The sequence below is a fragment of the Echiichthys vipera genome (genome assembly GCF_963691815.1).
Source record: "Echiichthys vipera genome assembly, chromosome: 13".
NCBI lineage: Eukaryota > Metazoa > Chordata > Actinopteri > Perciformes > Trachinidae > Echiichthys > Echiichthys vipera.
In genome coordinates this window covers 20,306,424-20,332,177 of record NC_139838.1, presented here as the reverse complement: position 1 = coordinate 20,332,177, position 25,754 = coordinate 20,306,424, and the positions used below count along the sequence as shown (strand labels likewise).

General features: G+C 42.4%; 1 protein-coding gene across 1 annotated transcript in view; it reads right to left on the bottom strand.

The window, feature by feature from the left end:
* efna3a (ephrin-A3a) overlaps positions 1–23,963 on the bottom strand; it is a gene marked incomplete at its 3' end in the record, with an annotated part of 59,232 nt that extends 35,269 nt beyond the window's left edge. The window contains exon 1 of the mRNA XM_083926291.1: positions 23,654–23,963. Coding sequence (XP_083782417.1) covers positions 23,654–23,763 — 110 coding nt within the window. The 5' untranslated portion in view covers positions 23,764–23,963. The remainder of the gene's footprint in view (positions 1–23,653) is intronic.
* Positions 23,964–25,754: the final 1,791 nt, after the last annotated feature.

The window sequence follows — 25,754 nt, the reverse complement described above, 5'->3', positions numbered from 1 at the left end:
TCTAAGAGGTACATGTATATACAATGACACTGCCCCCTGCAATTCACCAAGGAGAACAATGGATGAGGCCTGCATAAAAACAGCAGCCTCTTCAATTGACATCTTTCAATCTCACAAAGCCATCCCACAATGCAATTTGCCCCCCACACACTCGCCCAATTCTTTGAAAATAATTACCTGTTGTACTGAGGTGGTCTGTGTGTGTGTGTGTTTAAGTAACCCCCCCCCCCCCCCCCCCCCAACCAACCAACCAACCAACCAACAAGGATGTTAAAAAGCAGAACTCCTAGAGGCAGAGAGCGATGTAGGTGCACACTTACAGCATAATGCTGAAAGCAGCAAAAAAATGAGAGGAAAAAAGCCACTGCACACATAATGGGGGCAGATGGACGTTTTGAGTCATATGCAATACTGCAATCTGTTCCACTTGCTAGCAGTCTGCCCAGCAATCACTCTCTACAGACAAAGCTGCTAAGTACATTATTGCATTGTAGTGACTTCCTACTAACAAGTAGCAGATTTTCGTCCTCTTTTTAGACTTAAAGAGCTTCAAAAACTACAGTGAGCTGGGCAGAGTTGGGTATTTTATTCAAGCAACAGTTTCACACTATTGATTTTTTTCCCCGTCCATGTGGTGTTTCCCTGTGTGTCTCCAACTTAGCTCTGTGTAGATTAAGTGGAGGCACTACTTTGTGGTGGTACTCCACTCCATCACCCTTGTGTCCAACCCTTACTTCTCTTCAGCACAAGTGTGTATCTTCGTATCCCAACGATTCACACACCCTACAGTTTCTATACACAATCCCTTTGATCAGTCAAGAGACACTCAATAAGGATGTGTGTTGCAGCTGGTGCTTTTCTCTCCCTATTGTTGTTTTATTTAACCTCCCTGCCAAACAGAATATTAATAGGAAGAAGTGCCAGATTGTATTTACTGTCAAATGATTAAATTATTGATTTTTTTTTACAGTCCATTCAGATGCTTTTCTCAAAATAACCTTTTTTTCCTTACACACATTGGAAGCAATGTTGGGGCTTAGTGTCCTGCTCAAGGACACTCCAACATATAGATAGGAGGAGCTGGGGATCAAGCCGCCAACCCTCATGATTAATGGCCCACCCCTTCTTCCACCTAATGAGGTGTGTGCATCGCAACTGCGGTGTGGTTAAAGGAACACTTTTTTTACACGGGAAGCTTAGTTTATTCGTCATGGTTGGTATAATGTTTTATTAGTTTATGAAAACATTTTAAGAATCTATTTTTGCAGCACCGGGGGACAATCGGCAAGTGTGAGAAAGTAACCATGATGTTGTCATAGTGATGTCATCAAGTTTACCTTTGATTGGGCTTGGATACTACAAATTTTAAACAGAAAACCTGTATGACAAACTAGGGGAGTAAAATGTGGATGTTTACCAGGCCGGTCTAATTAAATAACAAACTGGCAAGTTGTATTGCAGGGAAATATAGGATCCTGTCCATATGGATTCAGTCATTTTAGAGGATGAGAGCAGGACGGTAAGATTGGACGAGGCTGGCAGAAAATACCTGCAACTGTAATGGCGTTACCTTTTGCTGTCCTCTGTAACAGAATTGAATGTATGTAACATTACTCTGTCACACAGAGGGTGATCTAGCTAGCTATTTGGTGCAACAATACTCATAATTACAGGATCTTAACTTGATCCTCCCGAGGAAATAATGGTACTGAATATATTTAATTCCAAGGATGTTGTCCGTCTGCCTGAATCCATGTGAATGCAGCATAAGAGTTATATTTATTTGCTATATTAGGTATATCCGTACAACAGTTATAGTTGCTATGTGGTCATGAAGCAATTTGCCAGCACTTCTCAGGAAGTGTAAGAATATAGACTAGCTGTATGACAACTTGCGGTGGATGCCCTATATATGACACTTTCTTCTTAAATTTAAAGTTCTAGTTCGACAATCTATATTGCATGGCCTATACCGCAGGGCGCAAGGGCATTTAGGGTGTGTCCAACTCACTTTCATTAGACAGTGTAAACTCAAACAAGGGTGTTTATCATGTAGTGAGGGTCTAATGGAAGCCCAAAATGTAGGATCCATTATTTTTGCCTCTGCAGCTTTTATTTTGACTTTTTAAAAATAATTCTCTCACATGTCCCACAACTATAAATCACTGGAATATCTTTTAGGAAAATATTGTGAACATCATTTGTTGGTCTATGACAGGATGTATGAAAGTTAAATGCACCATTTACCAATATGTCCATCTCTTATCCGTCCTTCCTGCACTGGCGCTGAACGTTGGCATTGGATATACATTGTACAACAGAAGCGTCCAATACAAGCATAATTCCCTGGGATACTTGCCTGTTTTATTCTATTCCCAGAACGGTTTGCCTCGATGCCAACAGACAAGCCTGAACCCCTTCTACCATGAAACATTAACCAAATACCCAGAGCGTTAATCATAATTTACACCAACTGACAGCTGCACTTAATACAGATGTTGAGTTTGAACATCTTCGTTTGCCGGAATGTAGTTCTGCTGATGGAGAGTAAATGGACCAATTAAGTCATTGTAGACTGAGTAGACACACATGCACTGCGGTTAAATGTTTCCTGTTTCGGTTGAACAGGCTTTCAGGAAATGCAGATGACGCAACATGTCCATCTGACAGGTTATGTACCGTACACAGCTTGTATTCATGTATGGTACAGATTGGCCTATAAGCTGTCAACTAGTGGCAGAGCGCCGTGTGAGGCCGACAACATGTTCTGTTGCTTTTTCCCCAGCCACCTTCAACTTCCTGAGGCACAGAACATTTTTGAAGGCAGGGCTGAAAGAGGGTAGAGAAATGCAATTACTGGTAAATAGAGACTCCCTGCTACTGCAAATTTATCCAGGGTCCAGAAATCATTCCTCACAAGTGTACGAGAGGTGTGCCTGCGTTTGTCTGTATGTGTGTGTGTGTGTGTGTGTGTGTGTGTGTGTGTGTGTCTCGCATGGTGTGAATCATTGTGGCGGTGCCATTAAAGCTTATCAGACTCCAGTGGAGCTGCCAAGCTGTGGCCGGCTCTCCCCTCTCCCCCCTCCTGGGTGTCTCTGAGTGGCTGTGACTGGCAGTCGTTGCCCACTCACGCGCCCCCGCTGACCTTCGCTGGCTGTCGGGCAAAAAGGCAGGAAGGCTTTGGCAGCTAGATTCTAGGGGCTTTTAAAAGACAAATTAGTCTAATTCAATCCCCCCAATCCAGTGCTAATAACACGTGGATACGGTGTCCAAGTAAGGGCCTGTGATAATGGCACTGGTACATTTTGTGTCATATTTTTCTGCTACCTCCTTTAACCTTGCGTCCACTTTTACCGACCATTTTCCTTCAACCTCCCACAGACTGCAGCTTCATGAGAGAATGACTCGTAATAACTTCTGACGACCTTCTCCGTCTTGTACACCGAAATGTACACTTCTCACTATATTGTGCTCTGTGACAGTTCACCCGAGGACAAAACAATAGTGAGATAATTTAAACAGCAGGAAGGCACACAAGCAGTCAACGGATACAATAGCCACCACATGGATTTGCTGTTCTGCACTGAGTTTTGAGGATTTTCTTCTGACGAAAATGAATCGGTTGTCACTTGTTTTGTCTTGTGATTGATTGATTAAAGCTGCTAATTATTTCATGCGTGCATTTATTTAAATGTGTCAATGCCAAAACCAGGGATACATATTCTTCCTTTTCGGCCTTTTATTCTGAATTTAATTAAAAAAAAAAAACCTACAACAACATTGTTTTGCATTATAACTGAAAGGTGACATATTGTGAAACGTATTATATTTATTATATTATTATATTTATTATATAGCAGAATGATATGATATTAATTGAGCTGCCAGGACTTCTATCAGTTAGGATGTCACAACTATACTAAATATACCTGTATATATGAGGGTGAGATGCATTAGACCTGAAATAATTCTAACAATAAGTACCTCCCGTGTTTGGTACATAGCAGGTTAGTTGATCCTGAAACATTTTCAGATCCAACTTGTCCACTAAGTACAATAAACACTAATTTGTCTCAGTGGCACCGGTGCAGAAACGTATCTGCAGCTCTCATTACAAAGCAGTTTGTTCTGTCACACATGATGCAACGGCAGCAGGCGCCCTGAAATAGTCAGAGAGGACGGTGCAGCATGAAACATGACTTAGTAATCATATTTCTATTCAATATTTGCTCTGCATATTCAGTCACATAAAAATAATAAAAAGGGTTTTACAGAAAAAAGCAGCAACTTAATGCGGTTTTTATTTAAATTCTACATGTGACACATTTTACACATACAGCTTTCAGGAGGGTGTGTGAAATGGCAAAAGGCGACGAGGGACTTTTCATCCTTTTTGCAATCAGAGTGATGTGAGGCGAGCTGAGCAGGAGTGCGGTTGCCAGTTCTGCTAATGAAAACAGAAAACTGCCTGGCGTTTTCTCCGATCGTTGAAAAATGGTTTTGTTCAGGTGCAAAACAACCCTGATTCCATCTGTTCTTGATAAATTTCACATTGATTTTTCCAGTAACAAATAATAAACAACGGCATGAAATGTGCAAATCAATTTCTTTGACTACACGTTCAGAATATTGGTTCATTATTTCGATAAAGTATTGCCAAAATAACAAAATTTTCTATTACCAGCACTCGACATCAATTCAGAGAGGCTGATTGAGTGTCCACTGTGTTTTAGTCAATACACGAGTCGTTTCTTCATTCTAACAAAATAAAACATTTTCATATTATTTACAATCTATAACCTTCAACGAGACAAAAGTGATAAACAAAATCAATCAATATTTCCCCATCTAGTAATTAGAGTAATTAAGAGTTTCTTAGCCCAGTAGTCTCTGCCATAATATGTTTACTTCCAAGTGTTTCTAAAAAACAGTAGACTGACAAGACTGATTGTAAGTCTTCTTCTTGGTCAGGCATTGCCCCCTTCCATGTTAGTTACTGTACCGCCTCCAAAGAACATACGGCGCTTTATAGCCAATTATTTGAAAAGACACATAGCCAAATTTTCCCTTTTATTGACAAACCTGGCATCCAGGCACTCCGCCACCATCGCTCTCTGACTGGAGAGACTGAAATGATGTGTCCCCTTTGGCTCATCACACAGAGACATCAGATGTCTGCCAAAACTCTGCATGTGTACAAGATGTGCTCCATGCATTATTAATTTGTGAATTTGTGTGTGTGTGTGTTTCTCTCTTTGCACATCTTTTTTTTTTTACACTTTTAAAGATGCTGACGTTCATCCAAGGCAAGTTCCTTGTATATGAAAATCAAGCAGCAACCTCTGGGGATGAAAAATGAAGACAACGCAGAAAAAGAAGTTCCTCCAATGGCCACTTGAGGCTGGCTCTCAAATCAAGTCACTCCCAATAGATCCCCTGAAATGCAAATAAAATTATTTTGGTCCAGCTAATTCCCCCGTTCATGACAACTCTGCGGGGGTGATATATATATATATATAAAAAAAAACTCACTAAATTATATTATGCTCATCTTTAGCTGGGATTAGATGGGAGCAGGTGAGTCAGGCTCTGCCAAGACATTTAGCTTCAAAAGTGACGTCACGCCGACTACGTCCATGTTCGATATAATCGAGGATAAAACCTACTTGGCAATAAACCTGATTCTGATGCCAACAGCTGAAACATCTTTGTGACAACCAAGTTGAATTCCTATTTTTCTATTTGTCTTTTTAAAAAGATAGTAATAATTTCAACAGATGAACAAGTAGAATTTTAAAACGTTCAGTTCTTGAACTGTATGCAAACTAATTTTGATAAATAATGAATAACTGTTGCAGTAAAACTAAAGAACACAAGAAGAAAAGCACAGTACCACCACAGTGACAGCAGGCCTATTACTTTATACTACAGTCCAGTAAACCTTCCAATAAAATGCCTTTATCACTTTTTCACTATGGTATTTCCATGGGTCCAGGCTGGAACAAAAACAACCTGATAAAATGCTGGATATACAGCGGTGGCTTTTTCTCTCTCTCAATCTTGACACCGGTGAAAACAGTAATTTAGATCAGAACATAGATCCATCTATCTATTACTCAAAGATACAGCCAGGTATTCAATCACTATAATCAATACTTTAAACAGCTAAATTAAAACAATGTTAGTGCTTCAGCTGCAACATTATGACAAGGCCTTTTTATGCAAAGTTCCCATTTCATTTCTTGTGTAGGTGCTAATTTTTCATATTACCTTGACTGTCAGCATCAGGCCATACATGCCACACGTCATTGCCGGGGTCATGCATTTTTCATAAGGTTGTACATGTATTTTAATGAGCAGGGCTGATGAGGTGTGCTATATCGGCACAGTGGACGGCCTTCACCACTCCCCCTCATTCACTATGTTCCTCACAACCTGTCAGTCAACCACTCCAAGGCCTCCTCACGTCTGTCTCTCATAGTATCCTCGAATATCAATCACACTGAAATCTCTGCATATTTCCGTGAGATAATTAAGAAGAGATTGCAACGTGGTGCAGACGATCAATCTGCAAATCAGTGGACCAGATTCAATCCAAATTCTGACTCTGTTTCGCAGATGGCAAACCAAACAGCCTAAACTGACAGAGATGCTTTTGGATGGCAAGTCGGATACCCCCCTGCCGGGCGGAGGAGCCCATGTCAGTGCCTGTGTGTAATTTGGAATTAATGGGACGGTAAAACTTTTAATTCAAAATCCCAGCCTTGGGGACAAACACATTTGCATACAAATGAACACAATTTCCTGTTTGTGCGGTATGCAAATACAAAAGAAGGAACTTACAGAGGGACTGCCAGAGTTGAACAAGCACCACGGCTCTCGCCCGAGTGCAGAAAGCGGAGGCACCCAACCAAGCACTTCAAACACAGCTCTGTTTGAGATATCAGACTACAGCAGGGGTGAGCCCAGACCACCCTGAAGGACTGCACGGTCTTGTGGGGCTCAGAGTAACCTTTCTCTCCCCATCTCATTTACACCTGGAAATGACAAGCGAGGTGGGTCTTCCTCCAGACACAAGAGGCAATTATGGTCTACTGATCTGAGGTGGCAGAGGAGAGAGGTTGTCCATCCCAGGGGCAGGATGTGGGTGAAATGCTTACAGTAAAGATTGGAATCATTTCACAGTGTAATTAACTAATTATACTTCTTTAGACCTTTCATTTGGAACCACTATGAGATCTCCTTAAGTAATTTTTGCATTAATTTTTCCATACAATAAACTGAGATAGGCCTTTTCTGAATAATACAAAGAACTGAAGGCATCGGTCCTCTGTGGTTTTACAATAAAAGGTTGCAGGAATGCTTTGAATGCCAATGACGCTCAGGATATGAGGCCACGATCTGATAGCACATAATTCATCACTGTAAACATTTAAGAGATGGAGAATGAGGGACCTTGTTTGCATTAACATACTGTACATGACTGGCATGCAGGATGAAGAGCAAGCCCCCAGCTTGTTAAATGTGTCAGTCACAGCGATCAGCTTGCCAGATTGGATTTGGTTCAGGCACTAAACAGTGCACTTAATGCCCATGGTGTGTTATGTTTGCATTGTGTGGGATGTAACTAAAGGCGGGCATTACTTATTTACAGCAACACATTTGAGTGACAGCCAGAATTGCTATTTTTCACAACAATATCTAGTCACAGACCGGCACACACACCACCAAACACACACACACATCAACAGCAGGACTTGTAATTAAGTCTCGGGTCGTAACTGAAATGACACTGGACATTGGGCTATGTTAAAAAAGCAAACCCATTTCCCAATGACTTCTCATTAGTAGGCGCTGCAGCAGTTCCCCATGTACAATCCTCCCTTGGAACTCTGAAGGTGACACAGCAGTTACAGTGGACTTTGATGGGGCACTGGGGAGCTGTACCTCATATCACAGGACTGCTTCCTCTGCAGCGTAAACGGCTTCAACAATCAGCAGCTGCAGCCATTGTGGACGGAGGAAGGAAAGTCTTCCTCCTCTGGCATGGGAGGGAGGTGTTTTCTCCTCGCTTCCTCTGCGGTCACCAGTCGACAGGTTCTACTTCTCTGCCAGTAACAAGAAAGATTAACCTCCTCCCGGTTGTTCCCTGCCTGCCACAGATATAATCCACTCCCTAAATCATTAATTAATTGTGTGTTTGCATCAACAGTAAATCTCGCAGACCCTCCACAGGAGACTCTGTCACCTCGTGTCTCACAACACTAAATCAGCGGGTCATGAGAGCAAAGGGTTTTTTTGGACACTGCAGAGACGTAAGGAACGGCTTCAACAACACTGTCTGCAGATATGTGCATGTGCTCAATTGATAGGTCAGATAGGATCAAGGTAAGTCTCCTCACCGTGGATGGAAACCAGCGCCCTCGGTGCAGGGCCTCCAGTTACCACGGGTCTGATCACATTGTGTATTCACTCGCCGACTGCGGGGCTGATTAAATCTGTATTTAATTGGATCAGATCTAGTCGTGATGGAGCGCTCCCCCCGGCGTTTAACCCGCGGTCCTCTGTCAAGTGAGAGGGAAAAAAATACTGTGGGGGAATTAGGAGCGGGAAATGAATACCAATGATAGGCTGTGCTAATAGCCAGCGCAGGAGGATTGGACCACACCTGCAGGGCTTTGCAGAGAGGAATCAGAGTTACTGGCTTTTCTGTCTGAGCTTCTTTGTGTGTGTGTGTGTGTGTGTGTGTGTGTGTGTGTGTGTGTGTGTGTGTGTGTGTGTGTGTGTGTCTGTAGCCTCTTCTTCCTTGATTAGTTACACATTATATGTTATTCAAGGCGTACAATGAATCTTTCTGTTGATTGGCTGTTTTATAAAAGCACATCACTGATAGCTCAACGGCATAAAAAAAACTTCCCCAATCAAAACTTTAATCAGTTTGTTATGATTACTCTACATGTATCTCGACAAGAAATGATGGAGCAACTACATTTGCATAATTTCTCAATAGTCAATACAATTTTAGAATTATTTTGCGATTAAGAATCTCTTGAGTCTAACCGTATTGTGATTCTGCTGGCGTGGACAGATGATGTTAAGACTCTAGATGATGTATACATTAACCTCAGTTCCTCATCATAAAGGGCCGTTTGAAGGCAAGGTTAAGTGGTGAAAATATTCTTAATAAAGCATACACTTTTTAGGTGGACCTTTTTGTCCTCTCAACAGCACTACATCGCTTAGCTTCCATGCAGGAACTCCCGTCTGCTCCTCCAAACTGGGGGCGTTCTGACAAGTACCTCATACAAACCTGCATCAAAAAGTCCAAATTATTCCTTATTCCTTGTGAGGAATAGTAGTGGAAAAGTGTGAGGTGAGGAGTCTTACTGCACAGAGACACTACATCTTAGTACTGCCCCATGGTTATAACTGCATGCTAAAGTGGCTGACCATATGTGAGATGATCACCTCAGAGAGTCAGTGGGGGTATTCAGGTCCGGGGCTGAACTGATGTCTGGAGAAACTTGAGCAACTGGATTGCTAAAAAGCATCAATGCAACTTCTTTGCATTGGAGCTTTGTTTAATTAAGGTTATAGATTTAGATTTAGATAGAAAGTGTCCAAAGTTTGGAATCATTTTAAGTCGAAACAAAGTGAAAACTCTGTACGGTGGGTCTATTGTAAAATTTAACTAGTTTACAACAAGTCGTCAATCCCTCAGCATCTCAACAGAAAGTATCCAATCTACGCATCCAGTCAGCGGACCATCTCATCTTCTCATCTTCATCCGCTTATCCGGGGTCCATACACATGGTAACATTAACAATGTTAACAAAAGTGTTTCTTATGTGATACTCAATTACTAAAACAATACATAGCTGCAGCCCTGTTCAGTGAAATTCCTCCCTGCAGGTTCAGAACTATCATGTAGGCTGATGGGTGAAACACTATTTGTCGTTTACACAAACCACACTTATTTCTACCGTCACAACGGGGAGGGTTACACACAGAGTAAAACTAGCACTGCACCACTGGCCATCAAACTGCCTTACTTGAGGAATTAAAAGTTTATTGCCTTGCTCAAGGGCAGCTTGACGGTAAATGTTGAAAGAGGGTGGAGAGTCTGTATTTCAAGGGCTCACGAGCAATATTTCCAAGTACATGATAGTTAAGGAGTTAAGGTCAGGGGAAATTATGGTTATGGAAATAAACTAAGATTTGATGAGGGTTATATATATATTTTTTTTAAAAACACAATAAATAAAAAGGTGAATGTTTATTGAGGTTCTGTAACGTCACTCAAACTCTGGTCTTCTGCATGAAAGAAAAACACGCTACACAGCCATGATGCACCACGTCCACAGAGGAAGCACACGACCTCCTGCATCAGCACTGAGCACTGGTACTGCACTTAAACCATGAGATGGGGAATGGTCAAATATTCCACCAATTTTCGGGCAAATAGTTATTTAGACACTCACACACACACACACACACACACACACACACACACACACACACACACACACACACACACACACACACACACACACACACACACACACACACACACACACACACACAATTTTTTTTTCTTATCCGTCTGTTTTATTAACATAAAACAATCATTGCTGTGTTTTTTAAAGGCCTGACAATATTTAAGAAATGATTATCCCACAAAAATCCAGATTTAAATTGAGTTTTCAAAATAACATTGTTCGCGCTACATCGAGTAGTAGAATGAGGGTAGAACGTACATTTATCTGTTTGCTGTGGTCATTTGAAGAAAATGGCACTCAACACTGTGCATTGAACATAGATATAGAATGAGCCCGCGACAAAGGTCACAGTTTTTTGCACAAATAAAAATGGCCGCTGCTCTGACCATCCTGCTATGTTGATTTGAATGGGCATGTCCATTCTACTCTATTCTATTTCTGAGTGAAGCTTATTTTTTTAATTTTACATAAAGAGTTAAATAAGCAGGTCATGTATTTACTGTGCACTAAGAAGCTTCACCGGTTCTACCAAATTATAGTTAGCGTTTTATGGATTTAAGGGCGAGGGTTAGTTGTGAAGGTCACACGGCAGTCACATTAATTGAGGGGAAAATGTTCCTTTTGTTTTAACCATTGCTTCAGGAATAACATGTTTTAATGATAAAGACAAAAAAAGAATATCCCCACAATATGTACATGTCTTATATTTGTTAAAAATAGTTTTACAATGTATGAGTTAAGACAATATTAAACTTATGTTGACAATACAGAAATTTTTTGTTACATTATTCGCTTTAAGGTCTGTTCACTTTTAATTGCCTCATTACAGCTGCTCCCATTCTGGCCAGTTGTTATCTAGTTACAAATACTAACGTCACATAATACTGCAAATGTATTTTCAGTGAAATGTTACCTGACCTGAGACTGTTTCTATGACCCCTGCAGCTACGTGGTGAGTCAATCAACAACAGCTCTAGCTCAGGGCTTATGTAATTATAATGCAAAATTACCTTTTCAGTAACCACAACACTAGCACCCAATATTTGTATCATTACATAGCGTTCAGTGGTGCTACCTCGACTCAGTTAGTGTTATTACACCACCGTCAGATCAGTGGGGAATCCTTCTCTAAATACAAACTCGCAGCCAGTTTACTTTCACTGACCTCGTCCGTCACTTCGAAGGCCGTGAGCATCCAGTGGAGGTTAGTGATTAAAGGTGTCATTCCACCAGGTAACACTGGAGGTCAAAGGAGCCCTGGGTGAATTACCTTGCAGAAGGCCAGACCTAATATCGAATGCCTCAGAATGAAGGTTGATGAAAAATGGGTATTTGCATACAAGGCACTGAGCAGAGGCTGGCAGAGCAGTAAACCTTGGCTCTCCACTCAGGTGACGGTGGCAACGCTGGGAGGGAACGAGTCCTCATTAGGCAGAAAAGCATCATTTTCTGAGGCTGAGACTTCCCTCTCCTACTCTCTATATATACACACACAATAGGCCTGACAAGCAATTTGAAAATATAACTGAAACCTAAATAACTAAAGAAACCTGTGCTGTGTGTTTAGAATGAACTGGGCTCTGCTCATAAATAATACATATGATGAGAGATTGCTGATGAACTGTCTAATGAAGAGGAGGCGGAGGGGGGGGGGGGAGCAGAGTTTTTGCTGACGAACAGCAATTTTTTTCTTTATAGATTTAAAAACTGAGTCCTCACACACACAGCACGATGCAGGAATGCTAATGTCTCTGGCATTTTTGAAACTGCTGTTATCTTCCTGGCAGTGCATATTAGCTAGAGATACGGTTTCTCTGGCACTAATTTAGCCCTATAAGGAAGGCGCTGGAGGTTAGAATCAAAACTTAATGGGACCTCTAATTTGACCAAAAGTTCATTGCCGTTAGGGAAATTAAAGCCTGCTAATTAGGGATTACAACCTGTTTTATGAATTGCAAATGCCAAGTCAGAAGTTGTTAGAGATATTAGGAAGGCATGACAATGCTACAAGTAAACTTTCTTTCAGCAGACAAGATTTATGTTGACAGCAACGGGAACTCCAGAGTTTCTGAATTTGATTATCTACAGTCTCTCTCTCTTTTTTCAATCATAACCCACAATGCTTTTAATGGCAGCCGGGGCTCACAGCAAATTAAACCTGCTGGTATTAGACCAATTTCCGCATGAGGAATCCATCTTTTGCAGTCGGCGTGTGTCACACCTGTTTCTCAAATCATACAAGACAACCTCAGGCTGTATATTTTATTCTCCCCACTACATCATTTAACTCTTACAAACGTGCTCAGCTGTTATTCTCCCTGTCACCATACTGTATGCCTATACTTCCTTTGCATCTCTGTCATTTTAAATATGGGGAATATTCATTTCCCGTGCTTCCTGCGCCTCTCTTCCTGGCCCTGTCACTGACTGTCACCAGTGACACAGGCTTCCACACAAGACAGCATGTTTCTTCCTTGCATCATGTGGTAAATGAGCGTCACTTCTTATTCTCTCTCTCCTTCCTGCATACGGGCAATACACACGCACACACCTGCAGCTTCCTCTCCTCTCTCTCTCGATGTAGATCCGGCCGTTGACAGATGCTGAGAGGGATTTCAAAGACCTGACACAGCTGCGACTCCAAAATCAGTGAGTGTGTGTGCATAAAATACAGAAAGATAGAGAGAGATAAAGCTATAGATATAGAGATATAGAGATAGATATAGTAGAGAAATATAGAAAGATAGGTAGATAGAGAGAAAGATAGCAACCAATATATAGATATATATAGAGAGAGAAACAGATATAGATAGAGGGCGATAGAGAAATGGATATATAGAGATAGATAGATAGATAGAAAGAGAGAGAGAAAGGGATAAAGAGATAGATAAATAGAGAGATAGAGATATACAATAGATAGATAGATAGATAGATAGATAGATAGATAGATAGATAGATAGATAGATAGATAGATAGATAGATAGATAGACAGATAGATAGATAGATAGATAGATAGATAGATAGATAGATAGATAGATAGATAGATAGATAGACAGATAGATGGATAGAGTAGGTGTAGGTAGATATTGTAGGTGTTGAGCTTTTTTAGTTCACTGTTTCAATGTGATTCCTGCAAAAACAACTCCTTGTAATGAATGTATGTGGGTAAAATCTGCCACTGATGCAGTTCCCTGTTTTACAGCAGTGCCTCCAAGCTGCTTGTTCTGATACAATACGCATGAGCACAAGAAGAAAGGTTGAGGTCTTTACAGATACTCCACTTCCTGACACACCATTAATATTCTCCATACAGACTCTTCCTCTCCTCTACGTACAACCCCCTTCCCCTTTCTCCTCTCGTACCCCCACTTCCACTCTGCCTTTACATCTTTGCACATCTCCCTCCTCCATCTTTTTTTCTCAATGCTTCCCTCATCCAACCTTACTTTCTACCTCTTCCTTTTTTTCATAACTTTCTCTACCACTTTCTCTTCCCCTTCCTCCAGGGAAGTGGCACAGAATCCCTTTAAGTGCTGCAAAAGCAAATCTATTTATCATAACCATCTATCTCTTACTGTACGTATACTTTATGCTATACTGAAAGACACACTTACACACACACACACACACACACACACACACACACACACACAAGACTGCAGAGGAAAAGCAAAACATAGCTTCTCTCGTGTACCTACGCTGCACTCGAAAGACAAGAGCATATGCACTGAGCGAGAGGATTTTTAAATAATGATACAATATAGGTGATTCACTCTCTCAATAGCAATAGAGCGATACATTAAAAGGGAGGAAAATGGGGGGGGGGGTAGTGCCCACTCTCCACCCACGCACGGCAATGCGGTTGAGCGCAGCAGTCTTCGGGGACTTCCCATTGACTCCGCACAAGGTGAGAATGGATCAGGAACAGAAGGCTGAGCAAAAACACTTCAAATGACATGGCAGGAAGATAGAGAGGGCTGCTGCTTTGTGAGGCAAACGCAACGAACAGAGAGGAAACACAAGCTCAAAGGAGGGACTGACCAATAGAGATAGTGAGGGCCAAGACTTGGAGGTACTATCATTACACCGCTTTCACCGACAATCAATCAAACAAGCATGTATACACACGTAATAACCCACAGAGACGATGAGACATGAAAACACCTTAGGAGCCACCTAATAGCAGCCAGGCACACCGAGTAAGAGAGCTCAGCAGGACATTGATATTCTATACACCCACACACAGCATGGTGAGTATCTGAACTCGTCTGTGTCTCCCAGGTTTACACACTCTATACTGGTCTAGACTAGAGATGTTCCCATACAATTTTTACTTCCAACTACCAATTCTGACCGATACCTGAACTTGCGTATCGGATGATAAAGAGTACCGATTTGATACCAGTGAAAATTAAAATGTGTTAAAATGTTAAAAATATTGTTATCATTTTTCAACAGCCGTTTAATACCAACCCTTTATGGACGTGAAATAGGTGCTATTATGTTGTATGGCCTGGTTCATTTTAAACCCTTTGTAAAGTATGAACAAAGCCTTGTTTCCACATAAGAACGGTTATTTTTGTGTTGGATGGTACAAATAGACCCGTTCCACTGCATCCCATTTGTACTTCTTTACCCCGCTGTTGTGGTACGTAGAACAGTGATCCAATACTTAAAGATGGGGCTGTAATCAACGATTGGTGCAAATATTCCTCTGCATCATCGAAAAATAGTGCAAGCTGGAGGAATGAAAAGGTTTTTCAGCTTGTTTCTTGGCGCACGGCCATCCATCAGTCCTGACTAACGTTGGACTCTCTGCTAGCAGAACCAACCAGAAATTAATTAATCTTTGCCGCTCTAAAAATAGTAGTTTTCAGTGTCAGCAGAACGCAACTTAGTGTGTAGGCTAAATAGGCAAAGAAGAATTGATGGACTCTTTATCGAGGTGAAACAACTTCAAAGTGGATTTTTTTCTTGGCTAAATCATGTGGTATAGCATCTAGCAGTCATTTCAATTAAGGACAGGCGGCCGAAGTAGGAAGCGGTTTTGACCATGGCGGCAGGGGTATGAAGCGGTTGCCACCCATGTGAATGTGCACAGACTGTGTGAACTCCAGAGTTCATGGTGCTTAACTTTGCCCGGTAACTGCCTGACAGCAGGAGCTACTTTAAAAACACTTTGCTTTGTAGGCAGTTGGCGGTTAGAGGCATTTCCAATACTGGTATCTGTATCAGTATTGAAAGAACTTGAGTCTAGACACAGCCCCATGCAGCATTACACAAGATGTCATGTTTAAAATGTGGTTATTACGACCATGAGAACACCACACACAGATGTACATAGCCCAAAGCAACCGAAAAGCAGCTGAACTAACCAAATAAATACCATAACAAACAGAGCACAGTAGCAGATTGGTACATAGCCAGAGGAAAAGTTTTCACAGTTTTAACAAGGGAGTATGTTGAGCAGGAATACTGGCTCTGCTTTATTTCCTTTATAATCTAGTCATTAATAGTGAAGCATTCAAGATGTAGCGATAGCAAGCAGGGCACCATCCTTTCTCGCCCCTTTTCAAATCACCCCCCTCGGCTGTAACAAATTCAAATAACAGACTGCCCTGTAGGACTGTTTCTCTTACCAACACTGATCCAAAGAAAGGAGGCAGGGGAAAGGAGTGGGAAGGAACACCCCCCATTGACGGAGGATGCCAGTAGTGTGAGATGAGTCACGTATTGTCCATACAAATCAATGGGTGGGAACACCAGGAAAGAAAAAAAATGCATGTGTGTGTGTAGAGAGACATGATTATGCATGTGCCGTAGCTCATGTATTAACCATATCTGAATTTACACATCAAGGCAGCAAATGAATTCCAAATAGATTTTTGATGCAGACCAACACGAGACCTGATTAAATGATGAGGTTTTAGATATGGAAACAAGGCCGCAAAGAAAAAAGTGTGGCACCACTGACAGAGCCGTACTCTGATCCACTGACTCTGTATTAATATTCAGAGTTTGAGCGTGCCATTGCGACAGTGCCCCCCTTTAAAACATAAAATGTCCCATCACTACAACTTTCCTTCGCCCAATTGTCCCCCATAAAACCAAGGGCAGAATCAAAGCTGTTCGCAGGCTTCTCACTTTTAGATTTTATAAGGCGTATTAAAGGTCCCATGTTGTAAAAAGTGAGATGTCCGTGTCGTTTTTTTTAAATTATCAAGCAAGGAGAGGTGCTATTTAAATATGTGAAGGTATCAAAATGCCTAATTCACAGAGAAATGCACACAGCCTGTATTCAGAAACTGTGCCTTTAAACAAGCCCACTTCTGTGTGGTTGTGATGTCACAACTATTTTATATAAAGGTAGAAAGTGATGCTACAATGCCGTTACAGCATATTATATTCCGTTGTTTTATGTATGTTGAAAATGATTTTTAAACTCAGATGTGTTTAATAAGTGGCAAACCTTGTGCATGGCCTAATATGTGTGATAAAAATCATCCTATTTTAAGTATTATTTTGTAGCAGTCACCAGGTGTTCTGCTTTCCCAGTATTGTTTATTGCCCCCCTTGAATGGAGCAGTGACTCCCCTGAGAAAAGCACTAAGGGGCCAATTTGACCCCTTCCCAGACCTGGCTCAAACACTGTGTAATGCCTTGTGTGTACAGGTCATCCTGTAAAGTTAACAACAAGTCCAGGCTCTCTCCAAAAAAAGCGTTTAATTTCATAACTCTGTAGATACCTCAGGAGTATTTAAATGTCTGAAAATGTACAATTTGAGCAGCACAGCCCTCCAGACCCCTCACAATCGCATAACTTTCATTTCTGTCAGCAGGTTGCTCACCTTCCAATCTACTTACATCACACTTTCAAGCTCTGACGACTTTTCTATCATATCTGTAATAGAACAGTTTCGCTTGAAGATGTACTGATTTAAATGTTCCCTCTAACAATATAAGAGGGATACATTAAGCCACTGGTGGTGTTGGCTGCTGCTTCTGGAGGGTCGAATTACCTTTAGTCATTCTAGATGCGCAGAGCACTAGAGGGAGATTTCAATTTTCTTAAAATATTCTCATTACAGAGTGCCCGCCAAAGGGTCCCAGACCTTCATATAATTACATCCTCAAAATGAAAAATCTCAATTTTAACAGAATACCTAATTATTACGCAGCCCATATTCTAAATTGCCCTCACATGAAAGGGAAACTTGAGCCGTATCATTCACTAAGCTGTGAGGACAGTTTCCACCTCTCATAACACCGTGTGTTGTTAAGCGCCCAAGAGCATTAGAGGGAAGACCTGTCACAGCTCAAGACCTGAAGGGAATGAACAGAGAACAAGATATGACAGAGCACAAACCTGTGTCCACGCTTGCTGCCTTTTTTATGAAAGGACAGTGATAACTCTGAGGGCGCTGGTCGGTGCAGAATACCACCTCAATTGCCATACCTCAGAAGGGGCCTTCTGCTTCAATAACAAAACAAATTATTTTGACCAACTGCTGTGGCTGCCATATCGTTTTCCAGGCTATGGAGCGTAGCAAGGCCCATTTCCCAAATAATCAAACTCCAGCCAGTGACCGTCCACCTATCAACAGCTTTGATCTTTTTCCTACATGGCAGCCATTTCCATCATAGCAGCAATGTAATTTCCCAGTGGGTAACGGGCACTGCGGTGCAGACTCCCAGTGTAATGTACTGTGGAGCTCCCTTTCGGAAGCTGGAAAGGCCTCTTCGTAGAAAGCATTTGCATTCAAATCATTGAGTCAGAAATTGGTTCTACCTGGCTGGGATCAGGACTATCTCCTGTGGGTTACCACTGCCAGTTAAGTGCAGTTTTTATAACCTTGGAGCGCAAGGACTGCTAATCACTTTTGATGACGTATGAAAGGCCTAACTATGTTTTTCTTTGGATTCCCTCCAGCCTCACCTGGGGTAGAGTCCAGCCTATAATGGTCCATCAAACCTGCCAATTCCTCATAATAATGAAGCTGAGCTGGACTAGGGTGTCTCGGACATCTAGAGGGACCACAGAGGATAAAGAAGTGGAAACACAAAGATGGGAGACTTTAGAGTGCTGATACTTTTCATCTCTTCTCTTCGGTTTGCAACCGTTAAACTCCAGGTTAATTAAGTACCAATCTCTTATTTTGACTCACTGGACTGTAGAGCCAAATAAGTGTTTAGTGTACTTCTTTCTTTTTTTGTCTTTGCCTCAAGATTGACTGTAAGTGTGGAGAATTGTTTACAGCAAACAACACATATTCAGTGATGGGAAGGGCTATTTTTATTTTCCCTTAGCTTGCTTTAAGGTGTTAAGCAGGGGAGCAGTGAGACATTTGGCAAACATATAGACTGGCGACGTTCTCACCTCACCTTTGAATCTGTGAAGGAGTCAGAATCTACATCTACGCTCTGATGAAAACCTTGCATGTTCATGATGGAGGAAAGACTTATTTCTAACTTTTTTTATTTTTATCTAAGGGTCACCGATGTAGTGTGAAACATTTTTCTTTAATCTGTGCTCAGCTTCATTTTTTTTTAGCCTTTGTCTTCTCTGGAGTGGCCTCTGCTGCTCTACCAAGACCTTGTTTAGTGTAGACATTGTTAAGGCCTCCATGGAGCATAAACCCCGGAGCAGTGACTGACAAGCCCGTTATAATCAATTCTCAAGCATGCTGCTCCAAGGCGATCCTTCATCTGAGCTTCCCGGGCTGAGCTAAGAATACGTCATGGAAATTTACTGACACCGTGAAATCCAATTAAAAATACATTCGGACATTGATCACCTGATGCACCCAGATTGATTGCTGCTCAGAAAGCAACCTTGTACTGTTTCTGTTCAGCCAGGGCCCATTCACTTCGCCATACCATATAAATGTATTGATCCGCACACCCACTCTAGGATCCATACGAACCATTAAACATGCTTTCAGGGTTTCTCCATCCATTTGACTCATAGCCGACTCTTATGAGCTAAAAATGGCCAGCACACCAGACCAATACGTTTTGAGACACCACTGTAGATCCGCGGCATAATAAAGCCAGGTGATAATGTCAAGTTACTATCCATTTAAAAGTGCTGTTCGTCAAACTAATCTTCTGGATGCCTGGGCCTGATGGAGCACATAAAGCATTCAGATGTTCAAAAACAAATTGAATAGTTGGTGAACAGAATACTGCATCACAGATGGAGAGACATGTTTAATTCAAAAACGTATAAAAGGTCAATTTGCACTTTTCAATCAGTGGTATTCAGACATTCTCATTTACCACAACTGCAACCAGGGAAGAAATACACTATCTTGTGCTGTTTGTGTGGTACAATGAATGTGAAAGAATAAATTGAATGGCAATGAATGAGACGCATTTGTATGCAAAACTGCTGAAACAGCCCAGAGACGGAGCTGCGGGCAGATGGACGTGCATGTAATCAGGTATCAAATCGGCTCTTCTCCTGTATGCTCCGTCCGTGCCGTGTTGCGCGGGGCAGAGGGGCAGGTGAATGCTATTGTCTCTGAGCATCGGTCCACATGAATGACCCAGCCTGTGTCCGCATTAGCACGGATCAACTGCCGTGGGCATCATCTCGTCAGAAAACAGCAGCTGCAACACATTCGGTCAAATAAACTAACTTCCATATCCGCTAAAACCCGCGCTCTTTCACCCTTCCTGACTTTTTGCCAACTCAATCAATCTTTGCCTCTCTTCCTTCCTCCGAAAGACTGCTCCACTTTCCACCTTTCCAGCATGTTCTCCTTCCAATCTCTCCATTACGCCCACCTCTTCCCTGCAGTGATGTTCTTCACACTTTGAATCTCTTTCCCTCCATCTATTTCCTGATTTCTTCTCCATCACTCTCAGTCTTTTCTTCAGCAATAATTCCTTTTACTGCAACAAAATATCTACAAACCTCTCCCTGTAGGGTGTCAGGGTTCTCCTCTACCCCGCAGGGAACCACGTCCAACTAAAGCTGGGTCTGCACACACCCACACAACTCGACCTGCCGGTTAATGAGCCTGTTGAGTAAGACGGCACCTCAACTAAACATTGATCACAGATCCTCTGTACCTCAAACTCTTAGGGAGGCTATCTCTGTCAAGGTGATAATTTATTGTGTAGCACCTGATACCATGTGGGCTGTTTTTTTTGTTTTTTTTTCACAGGGTCTAGGGGCCCGAAATACACCATTTCCAGTCAAATGACAGTCATAATGTATAGCATGAAACATGCAGAGCTATAACTCACTGCCAATCAGCCACTAACGGCGAAAAGAAGACTTTCATCTTGCTGTGGGGGCAAAGGAATGGTGATTTCATAAAGAGATGTGAGGCGCATTTTCAAACTCAATTCCCTGCTATTCCTTCCCACGCCTGTGCAAAGGCTTTTTACTCAGGTGTCCTGCTAAGTTGTAAGCATCAGGAGACACACTGTGTGACTTATGGAAGGAGTGGGAGAGTGAATGAGAGCTGCACTGTTGTTTTGATCATGCTGACATGGGGTGCCCAATTATGGTGATGCGGCCTGTCTAACCAGTGAGGCCAAACACCTGAAGGGAGGAGGTGGCAGAGGCATGGGACGCTGCTCGTGGGTAGGCGAGGCTACCGCAGTGCACCGCTGCTCCTGTGTGCTCTCAAGATGTTCCACATCTCCCCCCTCTAATTGGCAGATGGCCTCAGATGCGAGATGATTTAATGGCCTGCGTGTGTGTTTTTTCCTGCCTCAGTCAGCCATTAGCAGGGACATCTGTAACGAGTTGGCCAGGCGCACTGCTGAGAGCGGAAGCTGAGAGCAACACATTCTAATGGGGGGTAGTGCAATCGTGACGGACTTGGGCAGTAATCAAAGCACTCTGAGCTATTTCTTTGGGTTATGATAATCGAGACATCTCGCTTCAAATTGTCCGAGGCAGAGGAAAAGGCTCTCATAAGTCGTCCGATGTTGTTTACTTCAGAAAAAAGCTGTAAAGAATTGAACAGAACAGTATTACTGGGTATCAATTGTGTGACAACCCCCTTTTGACTTCCCATACACAAGAGCAAGACATTTCTAGCTCAGAGTTATCATAAAAAACATTTTCATGGCTTTGGCACAAACAGCTTGGCATCCAAGTGATCCCATTTCTTGCAGCTGTGCCGTCACCATCTGTGCTGAATGCTGCGCTCAAGGGTAAGACATTAAGGCCCCAAACAGAGTTTGGCCCTAAAGGCCTCTGGTGTCTGGCTCTCTCTGGCTGCCTTCATTTCTTAAAGCTCCCTCCTGAGTTTGTCTCTATAACCAGAGCTGGGTGAGGGAAGGAGTTGCATCGCTGAACAAGAGAGGCCTTCAGCTGGTTCTCTATGCATGTCGACAAGTGGAGATGTGGCCCATAGCCTAAGGCCTTTTAAATCTTGACGGACATCAGTATTCTTGCCATAGCCTCGGAGGATTTGTCCGCTACCTGCAAAGTGGGTCAATTTTTGCATTATTTTAGAGATTTGTATCACTGTGGAGAAAGGTTTGAACACACAGGCATGTAAACCCACACCTGCACATTGTGTCCCTCTGTGTTCCCCTCTCTCCCTCACTGCCTCTCTTTTTCTCTCTCACACAGTATTCTGAATTCATTAATATGAGCACATGTCACTTTAACACATAAATATCAATTTTAAGCCACTGTAATAAATGACTATAATGAGCAACAATATCAATGCAGTCAAAATCACCATAGAATGAGAATTAGCCAGAAGACTCAGTAAAATTGATAGAAAGGACCTACACTGATTATGACACTCAAAAAACAGTGCGCTTTAACAGAACTTAAATGCAAGTATCAAAATGAATATACCAATCGTCAAGTCACGTCACAGGATTAGCTGCAGTCATAAATCTATAATAGTTCTGAATGTGACTCTGCCATTCACACATTAACATTAATGAGGAAGCGACGCGCTGCAGCAGTACCTTGACTCTTCCTATCAAGTTTTACAGCAGGTTTCTCACTGTTTGGCTTGAGAGAAACCTTTGAATATTTCAATTACCCCACATCAAGATCAAATTACTTTCACACTATTTCTATAGTATGAAAATATTAATCTGCTCTAATATTAATTCTAATCATCTAACTGTATGTGTGTACTCTCATCTGAGAGCCTGGGAGGTGAATGAGGCACCAGGAGCAGATGGGGGGGCGGTAATGAGATGCAGAAAAAAGGGAATTGAGGGGGACAGGCCGGCTGGTGAGACACAGCAGAAAAATAAGAGAGGGAAGAAAATAACCAAGTATGAGATACAGAGAGGCGATAGGAGAGACCCGTGTCTGAGGTGCATACAAATGGACAGAGGAGCAACACAGATAGAGGGGGGGGGGGGGGGGGGGGGGTTGTGTGAGGGGAGGAGATAAAAGAATGTGAGAAAGATGGATTCACTGTTGGCTAATGAGAAGACAAAGGCAGTAGAATCCACATCGATCTCTGCCCCACAGCAAGCCGGCTTTATAGCTCACAGGTAGAGAGAGATAGTGAGAGCCTGGGGAAGCTTACCTGAGGTAAGCAACCTCACTGCTGTGGAAGGAAACTGAGTGCAAGGACAGGCTCAGTGAATACATTACATGTGTGGTTGTATGGCAAGCATACTTATTGATGGTGAGCGCACTATTCTCAAAGCATTTACTTATGCAAGTTGGAGCTGTGTATGTGAATATTTGGCATTTTCGGTTTAAATGAGGCATTATTGTGAGGTAGAAGATGGACTAAATTAAATATTTATACGGTTACCACTCTGCATGCAGGATGCAGAGACAGAAAGGAACACTTTCCCTCTGGAGATGCATTACTGTATTCTTGATTAAATGACTACATAGAAAATGAGGAGACATTCTGAGGCTCTAAATTATTCCAGACATGAAAATAAACTAATTTAATAAGGCAGATGTTGACGGTCTGGTTGGTTCACTGTCTTGTATTAAAACTGGCTATAATAACTGGTTTGCTTGTTGGTATTTAACGTCTTTCTGTGATGTCAAGGTCCTGAACAAAAGAAAAACCTCGCTGCAGAGGACGGCCACTCTCTTGTAAACAAGTTATCAGCACAGGTGCGCATCACCCAAGAGGAGCACAAGTTCATTTGCTGTTAAACGCGGACAGGTCGTGCTGCAGAGAGACACTTACAGTAGGTTTGAGCTGTTCCAGTACACCGCATGCCGGTCGCTGGCTCTCGACAGGTGCAAGTTTGAAAGCACCAGCGTGAAGAGGCTGAGAGAAAACGTTGCGAGAGCCATAATCCCTCCGGTGCTCGTCCAGCCCTGGTTCCCCTCTCTTCCTTCTGCGTCCCCGCTCCTTCTGTCCCAGGCGACGTGTCGTTCACAACATCCCAGCGGTCAAAAAACACACACAAAAAACGCCTTTTCAAGTTCCCAGCTACCTTAACAACGGGTTAAATCAGGGTGACTTCTGAGTGGATACGTGTTCTTCAACTCAAATCCCATTGCGCCGAGACCCACTTGGACATCTTCACTTCTTTTTCTGTACCCGCTGCGCACTTTCAACTCACCCCTTGTTTGTTTTGACTTTCATTAGAGAGGAACAGCACAGGTGATGATAAGGCAATGCTACCACATTCACCACTGACAGCTGAGGTCGGTGTTTACAGTTGTTGTTTTTCTGCACAGCTGTGAAACCGCTGGATCTCCGTTGAAAGGCTTGTGTAGCTCGCGCTCCTCTCGTCAGCAGCAGCAGCAGCAGCCACACGCTGCGCACACAACGCTACAAACCCGCCCTCTGATGGCAGAGATGTGTTCACATGTCCATCTATGCTGCTGCCCCGCCCCCTCAAAGCATGCAGTGTGTGTGTGTGTGTGTGTGTGTGTGCGTGTGTGTGTGTGTGTGTGTGTGTGTGTGTGTGTGTGTGTGTGTGTGTGTGTGTGTGTGTGTGTGTGTGTGTAGAAAATGTTAATCCTCTCAATTAAAACAGTACAAATAAGTCACAATTCTTGAAGGATCAATTATAGTTTATGTTTAAGTTTAGGGATAAGGGTTTGTTTGAGTGAAGCTGAAATGTAAGTTTAGTTGATGGATATTAACTTTCAACTTTTAACTTTTGCCCGTTCCCTGCTTCAGGTTGACCTTGACCTAAATTCTGATCCCAACCACGATCCTGTAAAGTTTCCTGACTGTGTCTTGCACGGTCATGAGGCCAGGGGCATTAAATGGGGGGTGGGGGTGGGGACCATGCTCGGACCACCCATTTTCAAACTCGACCATCAATTTGATCTCACACCTGTAACGTTTTGTGTAGGGTTATATATTTATATACATATTCGAACCAAACCCTCACAGCAGGCTCTTCCTGACGAATACAGAGTTGGACTGTAGCATACATTGCGTTAATATGGCGAATGTATACTCTTGTTTTGCGGTGTAGAACTAATTAAACTCATGTTCGTTCTGACAAACATTCAGTTTTTTCATTTTCCCCCTTAACTCTGAACCGTACCGTCCTGTACTGTACCGTGATTTCAAAACCGAGGTACATACCGAAGCGTGACTTTAGTGTACCGTTACACCCCTAGTTTTGTGACTGCATCTTGCACGGTTTGGATGCTACTGCAGTGACTGGTAGCAATGTGGGTGCAGAAAAGACACCTGGCAAATAGCTCAAAATTGCCTCCGTGGTAGTTCTCAGGACTTCCAGGACCACATTTTGCCATGATGACGCACACAAACACAGACTCACAAGGTGAAAACAATACCAGCATCGGTCTCTTGGCTGGTAATAATACGGCTGACAGGTTACGTTGAGGGTTTACTTTGGGATTAAACGGCGAACGCACTAAAACACTCAAATTCTCACCAGCTGTGAAATGACTCTTTATCACACATTTAATCATTTTCATGGTTAAGTACAAGCACATATTTCTGTCAACAGCTAGGGAAAAAAGAAAGCTGCTTGATATACAGATCTCTGACAAATTCAAAGGAAAATCCAATATGATGGTGGTGGACGCTTCAGATCGTGGAAGACAGCAGCTATGATTGGTTAGGGTCCATTGTGTTGTCTAACAATTCTCTGTCAAATCACAGCCACAAGACTGCACATCGGCTGATTGGCTAAATATTTAGTGTCCAGGACATGCGATGCACATGCACACAAAATGTCCACCGGTTCCTAAACAGCTATGATCTGGGTTAAGCCAAATAAACCCACCCCTGGCGCCACCTATGCTTATCTGTAAGTGTGATGCTCAAACTGGTCTGAGGCACAATATGGATG